This window comes from Macrotis lagotis, chromosome 6 (assembly GCF_037893015.1).
Source record: "Macrotis lagotis isolate mMagLag1 chromosome 6, bilby.v1.9.chrom.fasta, whole genome shotgun sequence".
Lineage (NCBI taxonomy): Eukaryota > Metazoa > Chordata > Mammalia > Peramelemorphia > Peramelidae > Macrotis > Macrotis lagotis.
Window position 1 is genome coordinate 115800274 of NC_133663.1, and position 22568 is coordinate 115822841.

The following is a 22568-nucleotide window of genomic DNA, read 5'->3' on the forward strand; positions in this document are numbered from 1 at the left end:
GTACTTTTCCATGTTAGGAACTTTCATTGCTCCAGATCTGGAGAACCAGACAATCATGAGTAAGACATAATTCCTTCCTAAAAACACTTGGCCTTCTTTTAGCATTTCTAGCATGCCCTGGTACAATCATTTGAATAGCTGAGAGATGGATGTTTTGATTCTGATAATAATTTTTCAAAAAATTATGTTGATGCAAAAGTAATGAAAGAAGAGTTCTTTAAAAGAATACAAATGAGCCCATAACATAAAAACAAGAATAAATAATCTTCAAACACTGAAAGAAAGATCTGTAATAATTCTTGATTTGATGAATTAATACTGAGGCAAAAAGAGATTCTGTTCTCATAAAAGATAGATTTGAAAAATATTTTCTGGAAATCCAAAAGATATTTTAAAGTGAGTAATATTCATGCTACAATCATATTTTTAAATGTAATGACATTTTTAAAAATCTAATGATAACTTCAAAGAATGCATTTTGCATGTAATAAAAGATCACCTGACAACAGTTCTATTGCAGGTCCAGGGACAGCATTAAGAAGAATAACAATAATAAAAAATTGCTGACTTTTATTTAGTGCTCCATAGGATAAAGTATTTCATATATATATATACATATATATATATATGTATATATATATATATGACCTAGCAAATTAAGGGTATCTCCAACATAGTCATAGTGAATTCACTAAACACATCAATAAAAAAGATAGCATTGTATTTCATTTTATTTTATTCCATTTCAGGGAGGGGTATATATGTATTATCAACTACAGAAAAAAGAGTCAATCACAATGCAGCAGGTTTAGAAGTAGTGTGAAAGGGGATTACAATGAGAGGTAAAGCTTTAGTGTGTTGATAATCTAAGGGTTAAACAGAAAGTTCTTTGAGCTGAAAATTTTTCTAAAATATATAGCACAGTTTTCTCTCTTTGAATATGAGAACAAATTTACTTCAGTATTTTTAATCATTCAGATTGATTTAAAGCTTTAAAATCATTACTTTGAACATCACTTACAATTATTTGATGTATATTCATATAAAACATAGTATATTGGGGCTGAATCTGTTCTGTATTAATCCAAAATTATACTCAAATTAATAAAGAAAAAATAAATCAATTATTTATAGTATTCCATCTACCAGTAATTTGTCTTTTTCTCCTAAATTTCAAAACAGAAAAAAATCCAAGTAGCTAATGTAATTATCTTTATTCATGATATGCCTTTATTCAAAATACTTTTTTTTCTTCTGGCTGTTTTGTTACCATATAAATGCAGCCAAAATTTATGTATAACCTCTCAAGTGAAGCAAGTGGTATGAACAACAGCAGGCATGGAGGAATAAGGAGAAAGACAGGTATCTGAGATACTAAAACAAAGCAGTTTCTTAATTCAAAGGGACAAAGTACCTTTTTATGACATATTGGAAAAGCATTTCTATCAAGAATATGGATTAAATGTTTATTGAATGGAATGAAAAGTTAAATCTATTTAAAATAAAAAAAAGAAAAATGATTTTTTCAAAACTTGTAGAGACTGAAAACGCTGAAAAGTATTTTTGAAGCAGAGTATTTTGTTGTTCTCCATATACTTAGCACTAGGACAAAGCTTGGTATATCAATGTTTGCTGAATTTTACTGAATTAAATATAATCTGACTTCTTCATTTTACAGATGAGAAATTGGAATTCTGGAGATACAAGTGATTTGTGTAGGTTCACACAGGAAATAAGTAGAACAGGTTGAATTGGAATGTAGGCTTTCCAACTCCAAATACAATCTATTGTCTAATGCACCATATTGCCTTATCCTTAACACTTCCCCTATAATGTCAAAATTAGTTGACCCTGTACCTCCTCCAATTCTCTTGAGAATAAAGGTCAAAAATCAATTTCAAAAAGAGTATTCAAAGCTCCTTTATTTGAGCTCCTTAATAAGAGCATTAAGAAATTTAGATGCACATTTTTTTCTTTTTATTCTATGTCTAGAAATTTTCTACAGATTGTTTTATTGTGTATTATATAATACTATATATATAATATATAATATGTTTTGTTATATTATATTATACTATAATAATATTATTAATATATTATAATATAGACTTTCTTTAAATGATCAAAGCCACCCTCACTGTTTAAGCAAGTTGTTTGTCAAGATAAATGATAATTTAATTGAGTCATATCAGTCAGATCCAACTTTATACTTAAATTTGCATTGCTGAAGAAGGGAAAAAAAGTTAGAAACCTTCTAGAGTGTACTATAATGTTAGGAATGATGAATATGTAAAAATAGAAGAAATTTGGGAGAAGAATTCCATTGAGAATTATGAAACTTAATTTCTCCTTCAGAAGGTTGCTCTGCTCTCTCATATTCAGAACCTATTAATAAAGATAGTCATATCTAAAACCACATCTAATCTTTCACCATTCTAGAGCTTTATAAGATATGATTTTTTAAAAGAAGAAATCATTTGACATTTTCTCAAAGTAGAAGATAGCCTTGTTCTGACATACACTCAGAGCAAGAATCCAAATGAAATAGTAGCAGCTGATACCTTGAATTCAAAGAGATAAAAATAAGTTCATTTGGCACTTAATTTGCTCTGAAAAACAAGAAGGGCATGTACTTGCCACTTTTTTTAAAGCAATTTCCTTCTGGGTGCTTTTAAATTCCTTATACTGCCAGTCGCATATTCAACATCAAGAATATTAAATTTTTTGAATGCATTTGAAAATACTTTATAATATATATATATATACATATATATGTATATATATATATAAATATATATGTTTTCTCACCTTATCAAAGCAATTGAAAAGAAACCTTTTCAAGGAGAAACAAAGTTTAGATAAAACATGCTATAAAATGGAGCCATGAAATTTGAAGCCAGGAATAGTTATAAGAATATTAAAGGACATCTACATTTAGTTTTGCTTTTCACTAGATTGAGGCTACATTGTGAAGGACACATCAGAACAAGGGCTTTATTGAGGAATCAATAGAGGAAGACAGAATAGACGTGATTTTTTTTAAAGAAGTATTTTATTTAGTTTGAGCTTTACAATTTTCCTCCTATTCTTATTTCTCTCCCCCACCCCCATCCCCACAGAAGGCAGTCTGTTAAAAACATGTGATTTTTAATAGAAAAACTAAAACTTCACAATAATTTAACCAATAGTCTCTTTGAAAGCAGTAGACATGAATAACCTTGGATTCTACATACAGAATCCATAGTTACAAAACAGAAGACTGGCATTCTTGCCTCTGCCCATATCTCTAGGAAAGAACTAAGGTGTAATTCCAACACTGCACTCCTGACTCCTAGTCATTTCTTCTTACTGTATCATGATTTTTCTTTTCCTTTTGTATATTCACAGGAATAGTGACACAGGAATAGTGACACCAACATCAGTATCATCTTCACACCAACATCAGTATCATCTTCAAACTCAAAGAAATGATAAAGGGAAATTTATCATGATGGTCTCTTGAACAGAACAACAGAATTCATGATGGGTTGAAATGTACTACTGATAAATATCATCTCAAAATCACCTATTTTAAGGAATACTTTGAAGCTATGGGAGAAAATCTGAGTATTAATAATATGTTAGAATATATAATGTTAGACTCAATGTTACAAAGGTATAAAAGGGTCAAGATGAAATAATCAACATTCATAAGTGATAGGAGTATCTTTGATAGTTATTCAGGTTAGAAATGGAGCATGCAAATTATACACATCAGGAAGAGATGGATTTTTAATTTTTTATTACTGACATAATACAAGTAGATTCTGACCACTATTATTATCAAATCAAAAAGTCATAAATATTAGCTTTCCAAATGCTGCATAAGTCCATACCTAGTTCACACTATAAATAATTTCAAAGAGGTAAATATATGAAAATAAAAAAAAAATAAAGCTGTCATGGAAATATGGCAGACTCTAGGATGTGACTGATTTTAAAATACATTTAATTTCCTGTCTGTGTCAAGTTTCTATAGGTTGGCTTAACAGAATATTATCTAATTTGTTAATAATATCTGTTTATAGTATACATAGCATTTTTCTCATCTCAAAAAGTGAATACATTCTACTTCCTAGATTCAAAAATGTTACATCACTTTATTCAAGTCTTTGAAAATATGCAAGAAAGATGCCTTTAAAAATATCTTTGCCATGCATGAAAATAGTTATGTTATGAGATGATAAAGGTTTGTTCTATTTTGTGGCATGTATAGATTATGTCGAAATAGGGCTCAGTCTAGATTTAGATGAGTAGTCACCCCAAACCTAAAACCCACTGAAGCACAGCAAGAAGCATTTTAATGTACATTTTTTGATGCTAGAAGATTCCACTTTCCCTAGCTCCTTGGTATTTATTTTGTGATATTAAATCATATATACTCAAAGTCTAGTGTAAAGTGAAAGAGACAGAGATTACAATTTTTAAATTTAGTGATGTATAATTTTCAAACCGTGCTTGGGGTTCAAAAGTGACTTCTCCCAAGTCTAAGCAAATATATTTTGAGCCAGAATAAGAATCAGAAGCTGGGGTCTATATTGTTATGCTCTTTGTTAATTCATTAGCTCTAAATACTTGTATAACATCTGCCTAGTCTAAATCTTTTTTAAAAGCTATAATTACAAATCTCATAGGTAGTCATTTTATATCGAAGTACATGTGCCTAGAAGGAAAAGATGCTTTCATTTAGTTCAATACATGAAATTTTACATATTCAAAAATGGGGTTTCCCCTACCATTTATTACTTAATTGAATAAAATATAGCTTTTTAAAAATAATTTTATTTGCTTTAAGCTCTTAAATTATATGTAATTTAGAGAAAACAAGTTACTAGTTCATTTTTGAACATAATATATATTTTTATATATTTATAGTTTGCTAGCTTTTATTTATGAAATCTTAATAATGATTAATTTTCTTGTTGAGTCATATACCTACATATACTGAGATGATGAAATGGTAAAGTTCTGCTCTGACTCAATCTGATAATTTCTTTCTCTCTCCAAATGAGATAGAGCATAGATTGATGATAAATGAGAGACAAGAAGAGGAAGGAAAAAGGAAGAAGAGGAGGGAAAAGAGAGAGAAGAAGAAAGGGGGGGAAGAAAAAGAGGGGGAGAAGGAGAGGGAAAGGAAGAGATGAGGAGAAAGAGGAGAGAGAGAGAGAGAGAGAGAGAGAGAGAGAACAAGAACTTAGGAGGAAAAAAAGTACTTTAAAAAATGACCTCCTGACTTATTCATATGTTGTAGTATAACCTATGAATGAGGGAGAATAAAAGGTAATCCTTGAAGATTTTTCCTCAGTGTGTGAAGTATTTAGAATTAAGTGAAAAACTAAGCAAAATGCCTGCTTTACATAGAACAAAAGTAGATAAACATGACAAAACTGGAAGAAAGAAAATTGTTCATTTACTGTTAAGATTTACTGTCAAGATTCAGCCTGAGAAATATGGAAGTGTACATATTTATCTTTTTTAAAAACTAAATGGAAGTAGTTGAGCCAGAAAGGTTAAAAATGGCTCAGGGAACAACTTTACTAAGTAATGTTTTAGGGCCTTGATTTATGCAACAAGTTCAGTTCAATAATGAGCAAAACTGCTAATCAGTGCCCACAGATATTAGATAATAAATTCAAGAGGACCAAATGGATGTTTGCAGCAGAGCAACTACTGGCTTAATGATTTAATTAATCTAAACATGCAAAAAAGTCTTGCTGATTCACATTTGTTTAGCACATGACATGTTAATGGAGATAAAACTGCTTGGGGTTGGGGGGGAGGTCAGTGCTATTCATAAATTTACAATGGGATTTGGGAGCAAAAGATATGCTTTCTAGAAGTAACACAGATTCCTCATAAGAAACTCATCAGGGACTTGAGAAAACAAGATCTTATAATTGGTCATGTAATATTTCACCTTTCATGGCAGAAATGAAATTACTTTGATTAGTACAGCATATCCTAGAGATAACCAAAGTGACTTTTAATTAGCTGAATATTAGCTTTCCCTATAGCTATGCTTGTGGTAGTGGCTATTGTAACCACCCACCTCCCACAGGCTTTAGGAAGACAACATTTCATTTTTTATCCTGTTTATCAAACTAGTATTAGTAGTCACTTAACTTTTTTTTATGAAATCAAATCTGTAAATTTATTTTCTGTAAAATTATAGATTTTGAAAAGAACCTATGTTTCTATATGTTTTAAATCAAAGTTTTTGTTTTTGTTGCTGTTGTTTTGAACTCACCCTCTTATTTCATTGCCATAGGAAGCTGCCAGTGAGAAAATTCTCCCTATATATGAATATCTGTGTCTACATTACAACTTCTGGTCTTGAGAATGGCCTCAGATAACAAAAGGTTAAGTGATTTGCCCAGAGTCAAACAGACTTATCTGACAGACTGGGTTGTCCAAATTCTAAGTTTTTCTCAAAATTCATTATAACAATATTGCTCTCAATCAAAGGTCAAAAATTTAAAGGCTATTTAAAGTGAAATATTTCCAAACTTTTATAGCAAAAGATATTTTAATATCACCATTAATGGTCCATCTTACACAAATTAATGATATATAAAGACTATTTAAAATACTGATCCTTCTATTTTCTTTTCTGACCTGACTTGCAATTGTGCCACTATACACAATATAAACTATATAGCTGTATAACCTATATATAGTTAACTTTTGGGATTGGCATATATCTTTAGACAACCAGAGAAACTTGACTCAAATTAGCCTATCTATAAATAAGAGCAATTATAGTAAAAACAATGCAAATGTGGAATAATGTATATATGTGTGTATAATATATGCATGTATATATAAATATATGTATATATTTAAAAGCTCAGAGATTAACTGATGCCCAACTTTAATTAACAAATTAACTCCTATCTTAATTACTAGTAGATATAACAAATTCTCTAAAATATTATCTTTTCAATGAGACTAAATTCATCTGCACTGAATAACAACATTTAACAAATTCACTTGATAATGTTTAAATTATTCTTTAAAGAGTCTATATGATTAAACAGGGTACTTACCACTTGTGTTGTTTTTTTGTAATCATGGTCATATAGTGGTTAAATTCTTTTCAAATACAATAAATTTATTATACACATTTTCTAAATGTATTATTATTATATGTATATATGTTATATTTTAGATATAATTAGTCCCAAACTACAAAAAATAAAACCAATAGTTTTTGAAGCAGTACCATTTCATCTTCTGTTTAATTTAGCAGAGTAACCTACATGTATACATTAGTTTTGTTATGGTGGGTCATTTGTGTTTTCCATCAGTGTCTTTAGTGTACCATTTCCCTTCTAACTGGATATCTGTCACAACAGTTTAGTATTCTGGCTAGTTCATATGCAGAAATGTCAAAGCTCAGATCCTCATTCTTATCACACAGATTTTACAGGTCACCTAGAGAGAGAAGCATATATGCACATTAAAGTTGTTAAGCAGGAAAAAAATTTAGATTAAAAATTAATCTAGAAGCTAGAGCTAATATAACTTGAAGGGGAATAATGATTACAGAAGTATATACAAAGAGGATTAAATTTAACTAGAATGGCAGTTCTTGACAAAAGTGATGCTACTCAGATGCGGTTACAACTAGGTTTGATAGTAGGACAGTGTTTGAAACTTTGGAGTTAAATTTGTTTGAAGATTACACCACTTGACGCAATACTTATTCCAATTGCTACTATACTTCAATAATTTCAGAGAGACTATGATTAAAGAAGACTGGTCAAACTATTCTTTTGTAAGGAGCTAGGTTTCAAGTCTAATATTGAAATTTAAGTGAATTATGATTTTTTTGTTTTCTAATTTTAAAAGAAATCAGCTATTTTAAATAAAACATAAAGGTAGGTATACCCCATCAGTTTTGATGTTGGTTACCTGGAAATCTTATAGAATTTTGAATAATGTTACAAGCCATAAAAAATGCTCCCGCTCTCAAAATTTTTTTTAAAAGGAAGGAAAAAAAGGAAGAAACCAAGGTATCAAAATAGTCAAAATAGATATTTTATTAATTTATTTAAAATTGTATATCTGTAAAAAGTTCAAGGAATTATATTAAATATTGGGAATAAAAAGATGAAACGTAATGCATTCATTAATTCAACCAGTATTTGCTAAGTCCTAGGCAGTATGCTAAGCTAAAACTACAAAGATAAAAACAAAGCCATCTATGTCATTAAAGAATATGCATGCTATTAAAGGGTAAAGGCAAGAATATAGTTAAGTAAACATAACATCTCTTTTTTTTAAATATCAAGTAACTCTTCAGAGGATCAGTAGAAGCTTCTTCAAGATTATGAGTTAAACTAAGCTCATCTACTTTATTCACCAAGAGTCCTCACTCAGAGATTATTTATTTTGACTATCTGCAAAATTCTAACAAGCTCATTTATGAAATAAATTTTAATGATGTCTTTTGCTTATATAATACCTATGTTCTCATTCTATTCTTGTCTTATTCTTTCTAGAAAATGATTGCTTATTATAAAGGAAAAATTGTGAAAGAAGTAAAAACCTTTTTTGTAAATGAAGGTTTTTAGAGATATATTTTTTCCCCATAAGAATTTTTAGGTCCATGAATAAAGAAATGCAATTTAAAACAACTCTGAGATAGAATCTCACACCTATTAGAATGAACAATATGATAAAAAAGGAAAATGACCAATGTTGCAGGGGATGTGGGAAAATTGGGACACTAATGCATTGTTGATAGAGTTGCAAACTGATTCAACCTTTCTGGAGAGTAATTTGAAATTACTCAAAAAGGGCAATAAAACTTTGATCCAGTGGTATAACTATTAGTTCTATATATCAAAGGCATCTCAGAAAGGGTTAAAAATCCACATGTACAAAAATATCTTTAGTAGCTCTTTTCATATTGGCAAAGAATAGGTAATTAAGGGAATATCCATCAATTGGGAAATTGTGATATATGAATGTGATGGAGCACTATAGCTCAGTAAGAAATCTTGACAGGGGCAATGATATAGCATCAGTCCTGGAGTCAGGAGGATCTTAGTTCAATTCTGACTTGAGACATTTAATACCTACTTAGATGTATGACATTGGGCAAGTCACTTAACCCCTTTGCTTTGCTTTGAAAAACAAAACAAAACCAAAAAGAAAAAAAGAATTTATGAGGAACAGGACTTCAGAAAAGCATGGAAAAACTTGCATTAACTGATGCTGAGTGAAGTGAGCAAAACCAAAGGACATTATTCACAGTAACAGCAACATTGTCTGATGATCATCTATGATAGACCTGCTAATCTCAGCTCTACAATAATGAAAGGTAATTCTAAAGGACTTTTTTTTTTATTTTGTTAATCATGTTTACAAATTACAATTTTGGCATGAGGAATTAGGATTAAGAGAAAGAGCTACACAAGGAAATAATTTTTATCACGTGTTCATCAGATTCGGAATGTATTTTTTTTTTAATCTGTGTGTTTTGTTTTGCTTTTCTTTCTCTGGTTGGGGATAATATAGTCCATAATCAGTCAAATGCAGGTATCCTAGCTCTCTATACTGCAGAGAGTAGCTGCTTCCGTCAAGGTCATTCATCTCATAATGTGGTTGTTGATGTTGACATTGTTCTCTTGGTTCTAAAGGGCTTGTTATAGAAAATAACATCTATATTCAGAGAAGGAATCATGGAGGCTGAATGGAAACTAAAATTTACTATTTTCAATTTTTTAAATTTGTTTTATGTATTATGGTTTTCCCCTTTTTGATTAATGATAATAGTATTAATATGTATATGTATGTTTAGCATAGTTATACATGTATTACCCAAATTAGATTGCTTCCTGACAGGAGAAGAGGGAGGGAGGGAGACAAATGTGAAACTCAAAAACTTAATCAAAATAACATTGAAAACTATCTTTGCATGTAATTGGAAAAAAAAGAATGTATAGGTCCAAATAAAATGTCCAGACATTTTGATGTCTTCTTATCATTACTATTCACATAATTATTATTTCTTTTATTTATTTGATTAAAATTATATTTAGTATTTAATTATTTTTATTTAGATATGTCATTGGCTTACGTTGCCTAAATTGCTTACAGTTCTTATTATATTATAGTCCATAAAGAATGTATTCGGCATTTCTGACTTTTCTATTCATTTGCTATTTCTCAGTACTCTGATATGTGTTCTAGTTTTTAAAAGTAGTACTTGTCTCTTTTTATCTTTCCATGCTGAAAGATGATGAAATTGTCCTAATATTGTTGTTTGCAAAGTTCATAGCTTATTTAAAAAAAAAACAGATGATTACTAGAGTCTGAATCTGCCTATGTTAAGGAAACTCCCTCCACCAATATAGATTAGTAACAACTCTGTATCTTATAGTCCTAGGGAGATGTCTATGTCACTGAGATGGCCAGGTTTACATATCTGGTATATGTTTGAGGCAGAACTTGAAGCTATGTCCTCTTCATGCGGAGACTAGCATCCTGCTTGGGTTTCTTTCCTTTGGAACCCCAAAGGGTTCACTTTGCTGGATCTCATTTTTTTTTCAGGAGTAAAATGAAAAGACTGGAGTAGATAGCTTCTGTATTCCCTTGTAATACTATATTTATGATCCCAAGACCCACTCTCAAGAGAGCATGTTAAAAGAGAAATCTAGTGCTATTTGGAATCACAATGCCAACAATAAGAAATGATATTTCATAGGGAGAAATAGGAATAATAATAATAAAAAGAAACAAAAATGAGAATGCAAATATCTGAGTATTTAGCATATTTAGTATTAAACACAACCTGAAGACATCACAGGAGCATTCAACTTATGGTCATAATGACCACCTGAATCATCAAGAAGTTAAATCATATTTAATAAAAATCATGAATATATTACTATTCATAATGGCAATATTTTTTAAAAATAATTTAAAATTTATAATTTTTTAGAATTAATATTTAGGATTTAAATATATAAATGCCATACCATCAACAATCTGAGGGCTCCAGATTGCCTCAGCTTTTTTGTGTATGACTTAAATAACCAGATCCTATGATAAACCAAAAAAAAACCAAACACATGGGTTACATTTTTGGAAACAGATATAAGAACTGATGCTCAAAGAAGAAACTATCCTAGTGTTCCCAATCAAACTCTAAGTCTTCTTTTGCTCTTAGAATTATGCTGTTAACTTATTTTTTAAGGTTTTTTTCCTAACATGTGTTACATGAGCCTTGTGTGACTAGCCCACTTGTCCTACCTTCTGGCCTTGTCACAGAGCATCACGCTTGCTTTTAATCTAGCCTTCTTTCAGAAAACCAGAATCTTTACTTATTTAAATCCATTTTTATGCATGTTGAGACAAAATATATTCCTTTCTACACATATATTTTATGCCTGATTTTTACCAACAAAATAAATTAAAATAAAGAAACGGTCTACCTACCTTATAGGGAGGCCATTTTCTGGGAATTTGGGAAGGAGGAAGAAATATTGCATTGATTTTGGATCTGGATAGGACCGGATATGACTGGATATTTTATTCTGGTCCTCATTTCCAACTCTAAGTAAAACTAGTTAACTTTTTCTTTTGTACAGTGGCTAATACAAGATAAAAGGGAACCTTGGTTTCAGTCATAGTCTGACCATTAACTAATCAGATGATCTTGATTCAGGTCACTCAAAGTTCTCTTAATTTCAGTTTTCCCTCCTAGAAAATGAAACTTCAGGACTTTTAGATAATCTCTAAGATACCCTCCAGTTCTAGCCATCTATGAATATATAATTCTAAGTGGAATTATATCTTTTAGGGCTGTTAAAATCTAATTCTATTAAAAACCACATTATTTTCTTTTCTATTTTTATTTATATGTTTTTTTCATTATTTGTAGTTATTGAATTGTTTCAGTCTTTGATTCTCTTTGACCCCATTTGGGATTTTCTTGGAAAAGATTCTAGAGAGGGTTCCCATTTCCCTCTCCAACTCATTTGACAGATGAGAAACAGTTCTCCTGACTATCCACTGTGCCATCTAGCTACTCAATTATAAATTTAGCAATGTACAAATGTGCATATGCTTATACAAATTCTCTAGCTATGATCTTCAATTCATTTATTTTATTTTTTGTTTTTGTAAGGCAATGGGGTTAAGTGACTTGCCCAAGGTCACACAGATCAGTAACTGAGGGCAGATTTGAACTTAGGTCCTCCTGACTCTAAGACTGGTGCTCTATCTACTGTACCACTAAGCTGCCCCACTTCAATTTATTTATACTCCCTTAAGTACAGGATAGTTCATGGAGCCTCAAAATCCTAAAATCTATCTTTCTATACATAATAAGAAGTCATAGAATTGATATTGTGAAATGTTTGTCAGCAGTAATAGTTTAACAAACCTAGCAACAGATATAGAACAAAGAAATCAATAGAAAATAATGGCAAATATAAAAAATTGTTCCTCTTCTGCTTAAATGACATTTCTTTAATTAGCTTCTGTACCTGATGATGTTTGTCCTTCATTCTCAGAGAATATCAAGACATCAGGGAGGTGATGCCATAGATTTTAGTGAAGGGGTGCTGTGCAAAGTCACTAGTCTCACTTTCTTCTCTGGTGGTTAGGTAATTCAGGATGATCAAGATGGATGTGAGGCAATCAGGCTTAAGTGACTTACCCAAGGTCACATAGTAAATGTCAAGTATCTGAGGCAGAATTTGGACCCAGACCCTACTAACTCCAGGTGCTCTATCCATTAGCTGCCCTTCATCAATTTATTATTAGGATGGCTTTTGAAAAATGTTTAACACAAATGTATCACATGTTCCTTTCTCTACATTAACATCCTTTTTTACATTGTATGAAGAATTCTCTATTATGATGGGGGGTTTTTAAGATCTTTCTTTAAATTGTATTTAAGACAATGGGGTTAAATGGATTGCCCAAGATCATACATTTCTTAACTGTATGAGTCTGGATTTGAACTCACAATCTCTTGACTCCAGGGTTGTGATACTATCTGCTATGCTATGCTATGTAGCTGCCCCTTTTAAGATCTTTTGTCCTTCTTAATTCACTTGTTCATGGACCCTAGTAAAGGATTTGGCAAAATGAAATAGGCAAAAATTGTAACATGTGGAGAGATTGTTAAAAGGGATGTTAATGCATTCATACATATGTGTCCAGTGGAGAACAATTATTCAGGATGGAAAAATATTATCTAAGAAGGAAAACAAAAGAAAGTGAGAAACAATGGTTATATGACTATCTTTTGCTATTTCCTGAGATTTAGGCAAATTTGGAAGTTGCTTTTGATTTTTTTTATAGTAAAAATACTGCTTTTACCTGAGGCTATTTTTTATAAGCTGTTCCTGAAAAATGATAAACAAATATCTCATATTTGTATAACTGAGTTTCTTCCTGAAAAACACCATCCTGAAGTGCCAATATTAAAGTTTAACCTGATAATCTCTAGTTCACTACTCACCATGCAATGATTCCTTTTTGTGGCATGACACAGAAAGAATTTAAAAACAATTTTAATACATCCCTAGAGTAAATATTTTCTTCATTTCCCTAGCGTTTCTCATCTTGGATGATATGTTCAAATACATGAATATATATCCATATTCAGAGAGAGAGAGAGAGAGAGAGAAAGAGGTAAAAATAAACCTGGTAACACAGAGGTTCATAAAAAAGAGGATTTAATAGATGGATGTAAATTTTTACCAAAACCCCTTCCCTCCATTTTTTCCCTACTTAAAAAATGACTTCCTCCTTACGTAGCAAATCTAGACAATAATACTCATTAGTCTCAATGATAGATTTTTCTACCTCTCCAAATTTAACTTACATATCAAAACTCAAAGCTCCTTTCAGAAGATCATGAATAAAGTGAGAAGTGTAGAACAAAAAAAAAAAAATGAAAGTACAACACAACACAACAACAAAGCCAAAAACTATTCATATCTGAATAAAAATTCATTCTTTATATAGATTAGATTGAATAACTTTGATGTTTGATAAACTCTCAGGCTAACTCCCACAGTGTTACGAGAGGATCATAGAACCATATCTTTAGAACTAGACAAAATTTTACAGAAAAATTTTTGTTGAAAAGAATCCAAAATCCAAAAAAAACTGTCTTTTACAAAAATTGCATTAAAATTTACATTACTCAATTGAATGCAAACTTCCTCAGAACAATGACTAGTTTTTATTTTTGCCTATATATCCCTAATACCTAGGTAGAGTTCCTGGCATATACTAGATATTTTAGGAAATCTTATTATATCCAATTAAAATCTCAATGGTTTATTTATTTTTAACAGAGAAATTATAGGTTTTCCCTTTACTTTCAAAGTATCTCAATGTAAGTCCCTTGATTTTTTAGTGGTTATTCAATTTAAAAATAGGATGAAATTGCCATATTCAGGCTGACAGCAGCTGCTGCATCAATCTGCTATATTCTTCAAAGTCTTTAACTTGGCCAGTATGACTGAAAACAGTGTTAAATATCAAGTACAAATTCTGGAAGTATTTGAACACTGGGTGAATTAAACATCAAATATATAAATAAAGATATATTTTTCTCAAAGTTAGGAATTTTGAACTTATATTGGATAATTCAAAAACAAGAATTCCAGAATTTTAAGACAATTTGGTTTGCTCTTTAAGAATAAACAAAATATTGTTTTTCTAATTCTATATTATTTTATCATGAAGAAAAATATTTTCCTTGACTATGATTTGTTAAAAGCACCATGGTTATTTTTCCAAGGGGAAAAGTAAAAGTAAAATACTTATTAATTAAAAAGAAATTTCAATTTAAAAACATATGTTATAGTTTATTATTTCCAATGAATAAATTTCTTGAGTTCCTTTATATTCAGTTGACAAAAAATAACAAAAAATATAAAATAATTCTGTTATTATGCAATTTATTTTAACTTTGAAGAAGTACATCATAGAAGGTTCAATTCCTCTTTCCAATTATTTTAAAAATGGAACTGTTACAAATAAAGTTATCTCTAATTCAATCTCAATTGTCTTCACATTTTATATGCAATAATGCAATCATGACTGACATTACTATATAGTCCTAAAAATACAGGAAGAGTTGCTTAACCAAAAAAGATCATAGGACATTAAATTTAGATGAAAGGACTAGATGTTCTAACTTCAAGTTTAACTTAATCATTTAAAATAATATTTTGAAGAAACCATAAAGTTTTGAGTCTTTAACTTTTCTTGAGAAGTCAACTAACTTTTATGTAGTAAATGTTCTTTCTGAATTTGTTTTTTAAAAAACTAAAGCTATTTTTCAAGATCCAGGGTATATTCTAATTTACTTGAGAACATTTAACTTTCATTTTAAAAAATTTTTCTTTAATTGTTGTAAAATTATAAGCAACAAAAAAGAGAGAAATATATAATTCTATTTTTCACTGTTTTTGTGTGCAGTTTTCAAGGCACACATAGGGGTCATTTGCATGTTTCTAAAAAGTTGCAATCCTGTGAAAACAGTGCTTTATATTTGAAGTGTCTTTATAACTGGGGTTACAGCATTATATTCATAAGACAGGACCACAACATAGAGGAAAACATTCAGTACATATAGCTCTGGACTAGAATGGAGAATTTCTTGGTCTTATTGTCAATGATTCTAAGAATTCTTTGTGTGACTCAGAAAATTGCTAAACATATCTGTGGTTCCTTTTTTTCTTTTGCAAAGAAAAGCTAATTATACTTGCTAAATGTTCAACTCAAAGCCTGCTATGAAGATTAATGAGATTTTCTTAAAATTTATTGTTGCCTATTATGGAGAGTACCTTGGAAGGAACAAGAAAATACTAGACCAATTTTTGATGATTAATCAGACCTCAGATTTTCCTGCTACTTTAAGAAGGAGAGGATGCCTATTTCTACATAGCATCCTGGCTAATTTAGCAGCTGTAGATAGTAAACACGGGTAAAAATGGGCTTTCTACATTAGTAAATTAATTTTTTGGTTGTCACATTACCTCTGTGTTTTGTGTTTTATTGGCAACTGAGATAAAAAATAAAATTCCTAGATATTTGTTGCTACAACTGATAATAATCATAAAAGGACTATGCAGAATATATTAATATGTATCTAGTTATGTCTGAAGGGCAACTAGGTGGTACAGGGAACAGAATACTGGGCTTGGAATCAGGTTTCTCTTCCTGAATTCAAATTCAGTCTCAGATACTTAGCAGTTGTATGATCCTGGGCAAATCATTTAACCGTATTTATCTCAGTTTCTCATCTGCAAAATGAGCTGGAGAGGGAATGACACACCGCTCCAGGATCTTTGCTGAGAAAATCCCAATAGGGTTATATAAATTTTCAGTCAGAAAAATGGACTTTTGGAGAAAGTAAACCAAAAATGGAGCAACTATCAAGAGTTAAAAGGACTGAATTCTTACAGCAAAGCATATGTTTAGTGAGCAGTATAAAATATGTGATATTGGAATATTTCTCTATCTGCTGTATTTATATCTGTGTTCAAAGGTGATTGCCTTTCTAGAAGAGAAAATAAATGGTGAAGCAGAGGGGAACATTAAAGTCACACTTCTCCAATGTTAAGTTTATGAAAGAATACAAACAAAGGAAAAAGGGGATAGAGGGAGGAGAGAAGGTATGAATAAAGGAGAAAAGTAAGGAAGAGCAGAGGAAGAAAGGAAGAAAGTTAGGCAAGGAGAAAGGGAAGGAAGAAAGGAAGGAAAGAGGGAAAGAAGTTAAAAAGGAAAGATGGAAATAGGAAAAATAGTTTTCAATATGAAAACAAAGGAAACTAAAACAACTAAAGTGGCAGAGGGAAAATCTGGCCTACGTCAGAAGACTGGAAAAATATAATCAAAGGGAAATATGGAAGAAAGAACATTAACGCATGGAAGTTATGAGACACATAAGCAAATATGAGGTTCTTCCCAATGAGGAAAGCTGGACAATATAAAGCGGAAGTACCTGCTTGTCTGACAAAGAAAGATGCTGTGGATCCACATGGACCCACAAGTATTGTCAAGTAAAAAAAAAAAAGCTCAACCTGGAATGAAAGGTATGGAGGAGGAGGAGACAACAATTCAGAAATCAGAAGAGAAAATCAGAATGGTCAAAATTTATGAAGACAAATGAAGGCAGAAATAAAGGGGATATTATCATTGTAGTTTATTATCATTGTGGTTTATTACCACATAGTCAGAAAAAGGAAAATGATAGGAAATAATTCATGAGCTTAGCAATAAAAGTATGATACAATTGTGATGAGAATCTTTACTTATATTACTTTTTCCAACTCTCTCTCCTTTTTTTTTCCAAAAGCAGAGAAACTAACATTTTCTTGGCTTACCAAAATAAATTTTTACTTCTAATAGAAAAAGATCTATTCTAGGGAAATTTTATTGAGGATCTGATCCTCAACTATAGGGTGAAACTGATGCTGTATTATAAACAATGAAGAAGGAGGAAGTAATTATTCCATCTTAGAAATTTTGAAAGATGGAAAACCTATAAGTTAAAAACAAAAGGGGAGAAACAAAGTAGACAATTCTTCTTTTCATAAAGTTGTAAATCTGTGAAAATATTGCCTATTATTTGAAATGTGTTTATAACAAAGTTTTTTAGTATCATAGTCTTAAAATATGAGGAGACTGAGGATGTATTTCAAAAAATTCATATCAATAGTTCTATAGGAAAAATATGGCGAAAAAGAGATGAGCTATTCTCCAAATGGTAATAATTATGACTGGGATAGATACTTCTTAATGAAATTGCAAATGAGAAGATGTCTTTCTACTATATAAGCACTGGGAAATCATCAACCGATTTAGATTTTTAAAAACCATGTATCGAACATAAAAATAAAAAGAAGTAAGAGGATAAACAGACAAAAAACAAAAACAAAACAAAACATGGTCTACTAAGAATAACTCAATCATACTGAAGATCAAAACAAAAGCCAAGTATGTATAATTCCTGTCTCAAAGCACTGATATAACACTCTCTCCTTACTGGTGAAGACAAAACCTATATCTTACAAGCAAGGCAAGGTAATAATGTTGAGAGACAGAGAGCTTCAGTTCTCAGTAGTTTCCTTAATCATTTTGAGGACTGGCCAAATTTCAAATTTCAAGTTTTCTTCAAGTATGGAGTTAGCTTCTGACTTTGAGAAGATGGAAGAGGTTAACCCCACTTTAAGTTGATGAAGGAAAGGACTCTGGGAAGACATGAGAGGAATGGGCATTCTTCATCACATTTCCTTTTCCACCTTGCTAATCTAGAGATTTTGGAAAATTTCCCCTTAAGTGTGAAAAGTGTGAAATCTCTCTCTCTCTCTCTCTCTCTCTCTCTCTCTCTCTCTCTCTCTCTCTCTCTCTCTCTCTCTCTCTCTCTCTCTCTCTCTCCCTCCCTCCCTCCCTCCCTCTCTCCCTCTCAGAAAAGCTCAATTATGCCTTGTTCCCAATGAGAGAACCCCTTAATTCTGTAATGTCAAGCCGCATTTCTAATCCAATCATTCTGGAGAGCAATTGGAACTATGTTCAAAGGGAAATGACACTGTACATACCCTCTCATCGAGTAATAACACTACTTTTTTGAGATCTCTTTGGGATACTGACCTAATAATGGTATTGCTGGATGAAAGGGAATGCACAATGTGACTGCCCTTTGAGCAGTCTCAAATTACTCTCCAGAATGGTTAGATTAGTTCACAACTCCAACAATACATTAGTGTTACAATTTTTCCACATGTACAACATTTATCATTTTTCTTTTCTGTCATATTAGCCAATCTGATAAGTGTGGAGTACCCCAGAGTTGTTTTAATTTCCATTTCTCTAATAAATAGTGACAGAATATTTTTCAAATGACTATAGATATTTTAAAATAATAATCTGAAAATTGCCTGTTCATATCCTTCAACCACTTATCAATGGGGAAATGACTAGTATTCTTATAAATTTGAGTCAAGTTTCTATATATTTTAGAAATGATACATTGATCAGAAATATTTGCTCCCATCCTTCTGCTTTCTTAATCTTGGTTGGGTTGGTTTCATTTATGTAAAAACTTTTAAATTCTATGTGATCAAAATTATCCATTGTGTATTTCATAATGTTCTCTATCTCTTGTTTGGTCATAAATTCTTCTCTTCTTCATGGATGCTGACAGGTAACCCATTCCTTGCTCAAAGAAGGAGTCTTTTTCAGTCTAGAAGAATGGGGATTGAAGAAAAGATAAAACCTACTTGGGGTAGAAGGTAGGATAATGGCTAATGCTAAAAAAAAGTGCTCCAGTTAGTGAACAGTTAGAAAAGCAGATTGAGAACACAGTTTCATCAAGATTGGTTCAAGCCAAATAAAACTAATTTCCTCTTATAAGATTGATGCATCTGAAAAATCTTATTGATATATAATATAGCTAGATTTTATCTAAGCATTTGAGAAAATCACTCATGTTATCCTTATGGTAAAGATATAAAGCTACAATTAAAGGATTTAGAAGTAAATGAACAGACAGATACAGTGATTCAATGACAGGGAGGATGTTTAAATACAGTGTACCATGTAAAAATACTTGACTTGTCACTGTTTAACATTCTTATTTTTTGACCTAGACAAATACATAGATGGCATATTTGTTATATTTGTAGAGAACCCAAACCTGAGAATCAAAGTCAACATTGCAAATTATTGATTCTATATTCAAAATTCTATCTTTGCTTAAAACACTAAAGCAAATCAAGTTCAAAATTTACAGAAATAAATATAGTCTTGAACTTGGACTCCAAAAGTCAACCTCCCAAGTACAAAAACGAGAGAGGCATGACTAGACTGCAAAACATCCATATATGTTCATTAGTTTCCATGAACTAAAAACTCAGCATTTGTCAATATTATAATATGGCAGCTAAAAAATTAATCTGCTCTTCATCGTATAAAGTGGTAACTCTGGTAATATTATCAGACCATATTAGTCCTGGATAACATGTTTGATGAAAACTGTTATTAACCTTAAGAATTTCATGAGGAAGACTTCAAGAATGATATAGGGTCATAATATATGAAGAATGTCTGAAGAAATTGAGATGTTTTTATAGTGCCCCTGATCTCTTCTGTCTGTATTTGAAGGGATGACATATGAAGAAGATTTAAACTTGTGTTGCTTGTTCCTACAGGTAATGATCAAACTAATAAGTGATAATCTCAAAGAGACTTAACATAGGGGAAAACAATTTCCCATCAACTTAACCTTTCCCAAAGCTGAATGTATTATTTCAAGAGATGGTGTGTTCTCTGTCATTACAGATATATACATAAAAGCTGGATGATCACTGATCATGTATGGTATCAAGGGGATTCATTTTGGGTGCTTTATAAACTGGATTAGAAATTACTGAGATCTCTTTCAAAATTGAAATTGATTTTGTAATTCAGTGGAAATTTATAACCTCAGAAACTAAAGGTACTTTTTCCATGTACTCTTGTGAATGATATACAATATTAGGGTTCTAATACAATTTGTTATCAATTTGTTAATTTATTTGTACCAAAATAGCAAAATGCCAAGATCTTAAAAAAGATTAAATAATGTTAAGGTAGGGAACATAAGGTAAAAATTTAATTTAGGTACTTGAAAAACAACCATTTACCTTTTTGTAGTGACAGACATGGTTCAGCAAATGTGAAATATTTTCACAGTTTCCATACCCAGGATAAATTGGAATAAATTCAAAAAGCTGTTTATTTTTTATGCCTATCATATAACCTGGAGATAGTATCAACACTTATAGGTCATAATAATGTACTTAACTAATGTCAGTATGCTTATCATTTTCTATCTAAAATTAACCTGGCTTTCTGAGATCATAATAACTAATACCTTATTTTCCAGAAGGCAAAGCACTTATATATGGGTTATCTAACATTATACTACTCCACATAAGTAGAGAGGCAACTTAGGGTTCTAGAAATGCTAATGCATCTCTCAGTTCCTAATTTAGTTCCAGGAAATAGTTTATTTATAGGAGTATGCTGATAAATATGCATTCACAAATACATACTTTCGTATATAGAGATTAAGTCATAACTTTGCTTCATATTTTGATCATTGCCAAAATAAACATCTTTTTGTTAGCATATAATATGGCTATGAAGACTGAATTTAATTATATAGTTTGTGGCCCTTATTTATAAATGTGGGAGCTGTTTTTAGATAGCCTAGTATGTTTCTGATGCCCCTGAGCATCTTATAGAGAGTTTTAGGTTTTTATTGTCTATGGCCTACTTCACTTTAGTTATTAAAATCTTTTTCATATGATTCTGGAGTCCACAACTAACTCAGCCAATAAATGATGCTGCTAAATGAGCCATAAACACAGGAATATGAGATCATAACCAGGAGGTCTGTGCTATTAAGCTTTAGGTATCTTACTTTATTCTACTGATTTGTCTGCTAAATTCTTCATAAAGGATTAAATTTTTTCTCTTACTATGCATGTTACTTATCCCAGTTATTTTTAAATTATGCATACTTCAAATCTCCTTTATGTATGTTCCGTACTATTATTGTAACTATCATTTTATCTGTAATGCCAAACTCACGTCTTACAATTCAATTCTTTAGGGTTAACTCTCAACACTACATCATTTCTACCAACTTTCTGATTTCCCTGTCTTATTCATACTCTCCTATCTAAGACCTTCTTTAATTCTGTCAGCAACTCCCTATACTTCAGCTTCATCCTGCAGGGGGTTTCACAGGCAGAAATCCTTTTTTTTTCAGTAAAAATACTCCCTTCCCCCAATATAGTTGACTGAACATTTAATCCTTCTTTACTAAGACTTTCCCTTTGTTCAAAGGATAGCTTTTTGAAATGGCTTTTTAAAAACAATCCTTTTTGCTCATTTTTGACCTTCTAATTATTTGTGGAAAGAATAGTTATTTTCAAGTAAGTCAAACTAATTGCCCCTCTTCATTGAAAATATTTTTTCTCCCTTTCATGTATGATATTCTCTTTTTTTAGGCTAGTGTAAAAGTGTCTTTCATTCAACATCATATATCTCTACTTTCTAATGCAAATTACTGTATTTCTCAAGCCTAGCATTCAGAAATCTGTGAGAATTTACAAAGAAGTTCCAAAAGCATTCAATCCAACAGTAGTCCCAAAAGCAATTTAATAGTGGTAATGGGAGGAATAACAAACTGTGCTATCTGACAGAGTGATTTGGTTTTTTCAAAATCCTACATTACAAAACACTATTGGAGTTAGAAGGAACCTTAGAGATTATTTAGTTCAATCTTTCCTTTTATAGATAAATTACGGTCTTATTAGTAAATTAGAGCCATAGATTTTATTTTAGAATCACTTGACTACTTTCCACACAATATATTGTCTCTTTCATTATCAGCTGGTAAATGCCTTTCTAAATTGAGGGAGGTCCAAGCCTGGAAAGCTTCAAAACAGAGAACAGAAAATGTGTTCCACAGAAAGATGTTCAAATGTAGGAAA

At 31.0% G+C, this 22568-nt stretch overlaps 1 protein-coding gene across 5 annotated transcripts in view; it reads right to left on the reverse strand.

Moving 5' to 3' along the window:
- Positions 1-22568, reverse strand: part of PCDH9 (protocadherin 9) — a 1046490-nt gene that overhangs the window by 329718 nt on the left and 694204 nt on the right. The window contains exon 6 of one of the 5 annotated variants that reach the window (XM_074191793.1): positions 7225-7473. The exons of the other annotated variants lie outside the window; for them this stretch is intronic. Within the exon in view, the coding sequence (XP_074047894.1) occupies positions 7463-7473 (11 nt within the window). The 3' untranslated portion in view covers positions 7225-7462. Of the gene's footprint in view, positions 1-7224; positions 7474-22568 lie in introns of those variants that run through there. 5 annotated transcript variants of the gene reach the window in all.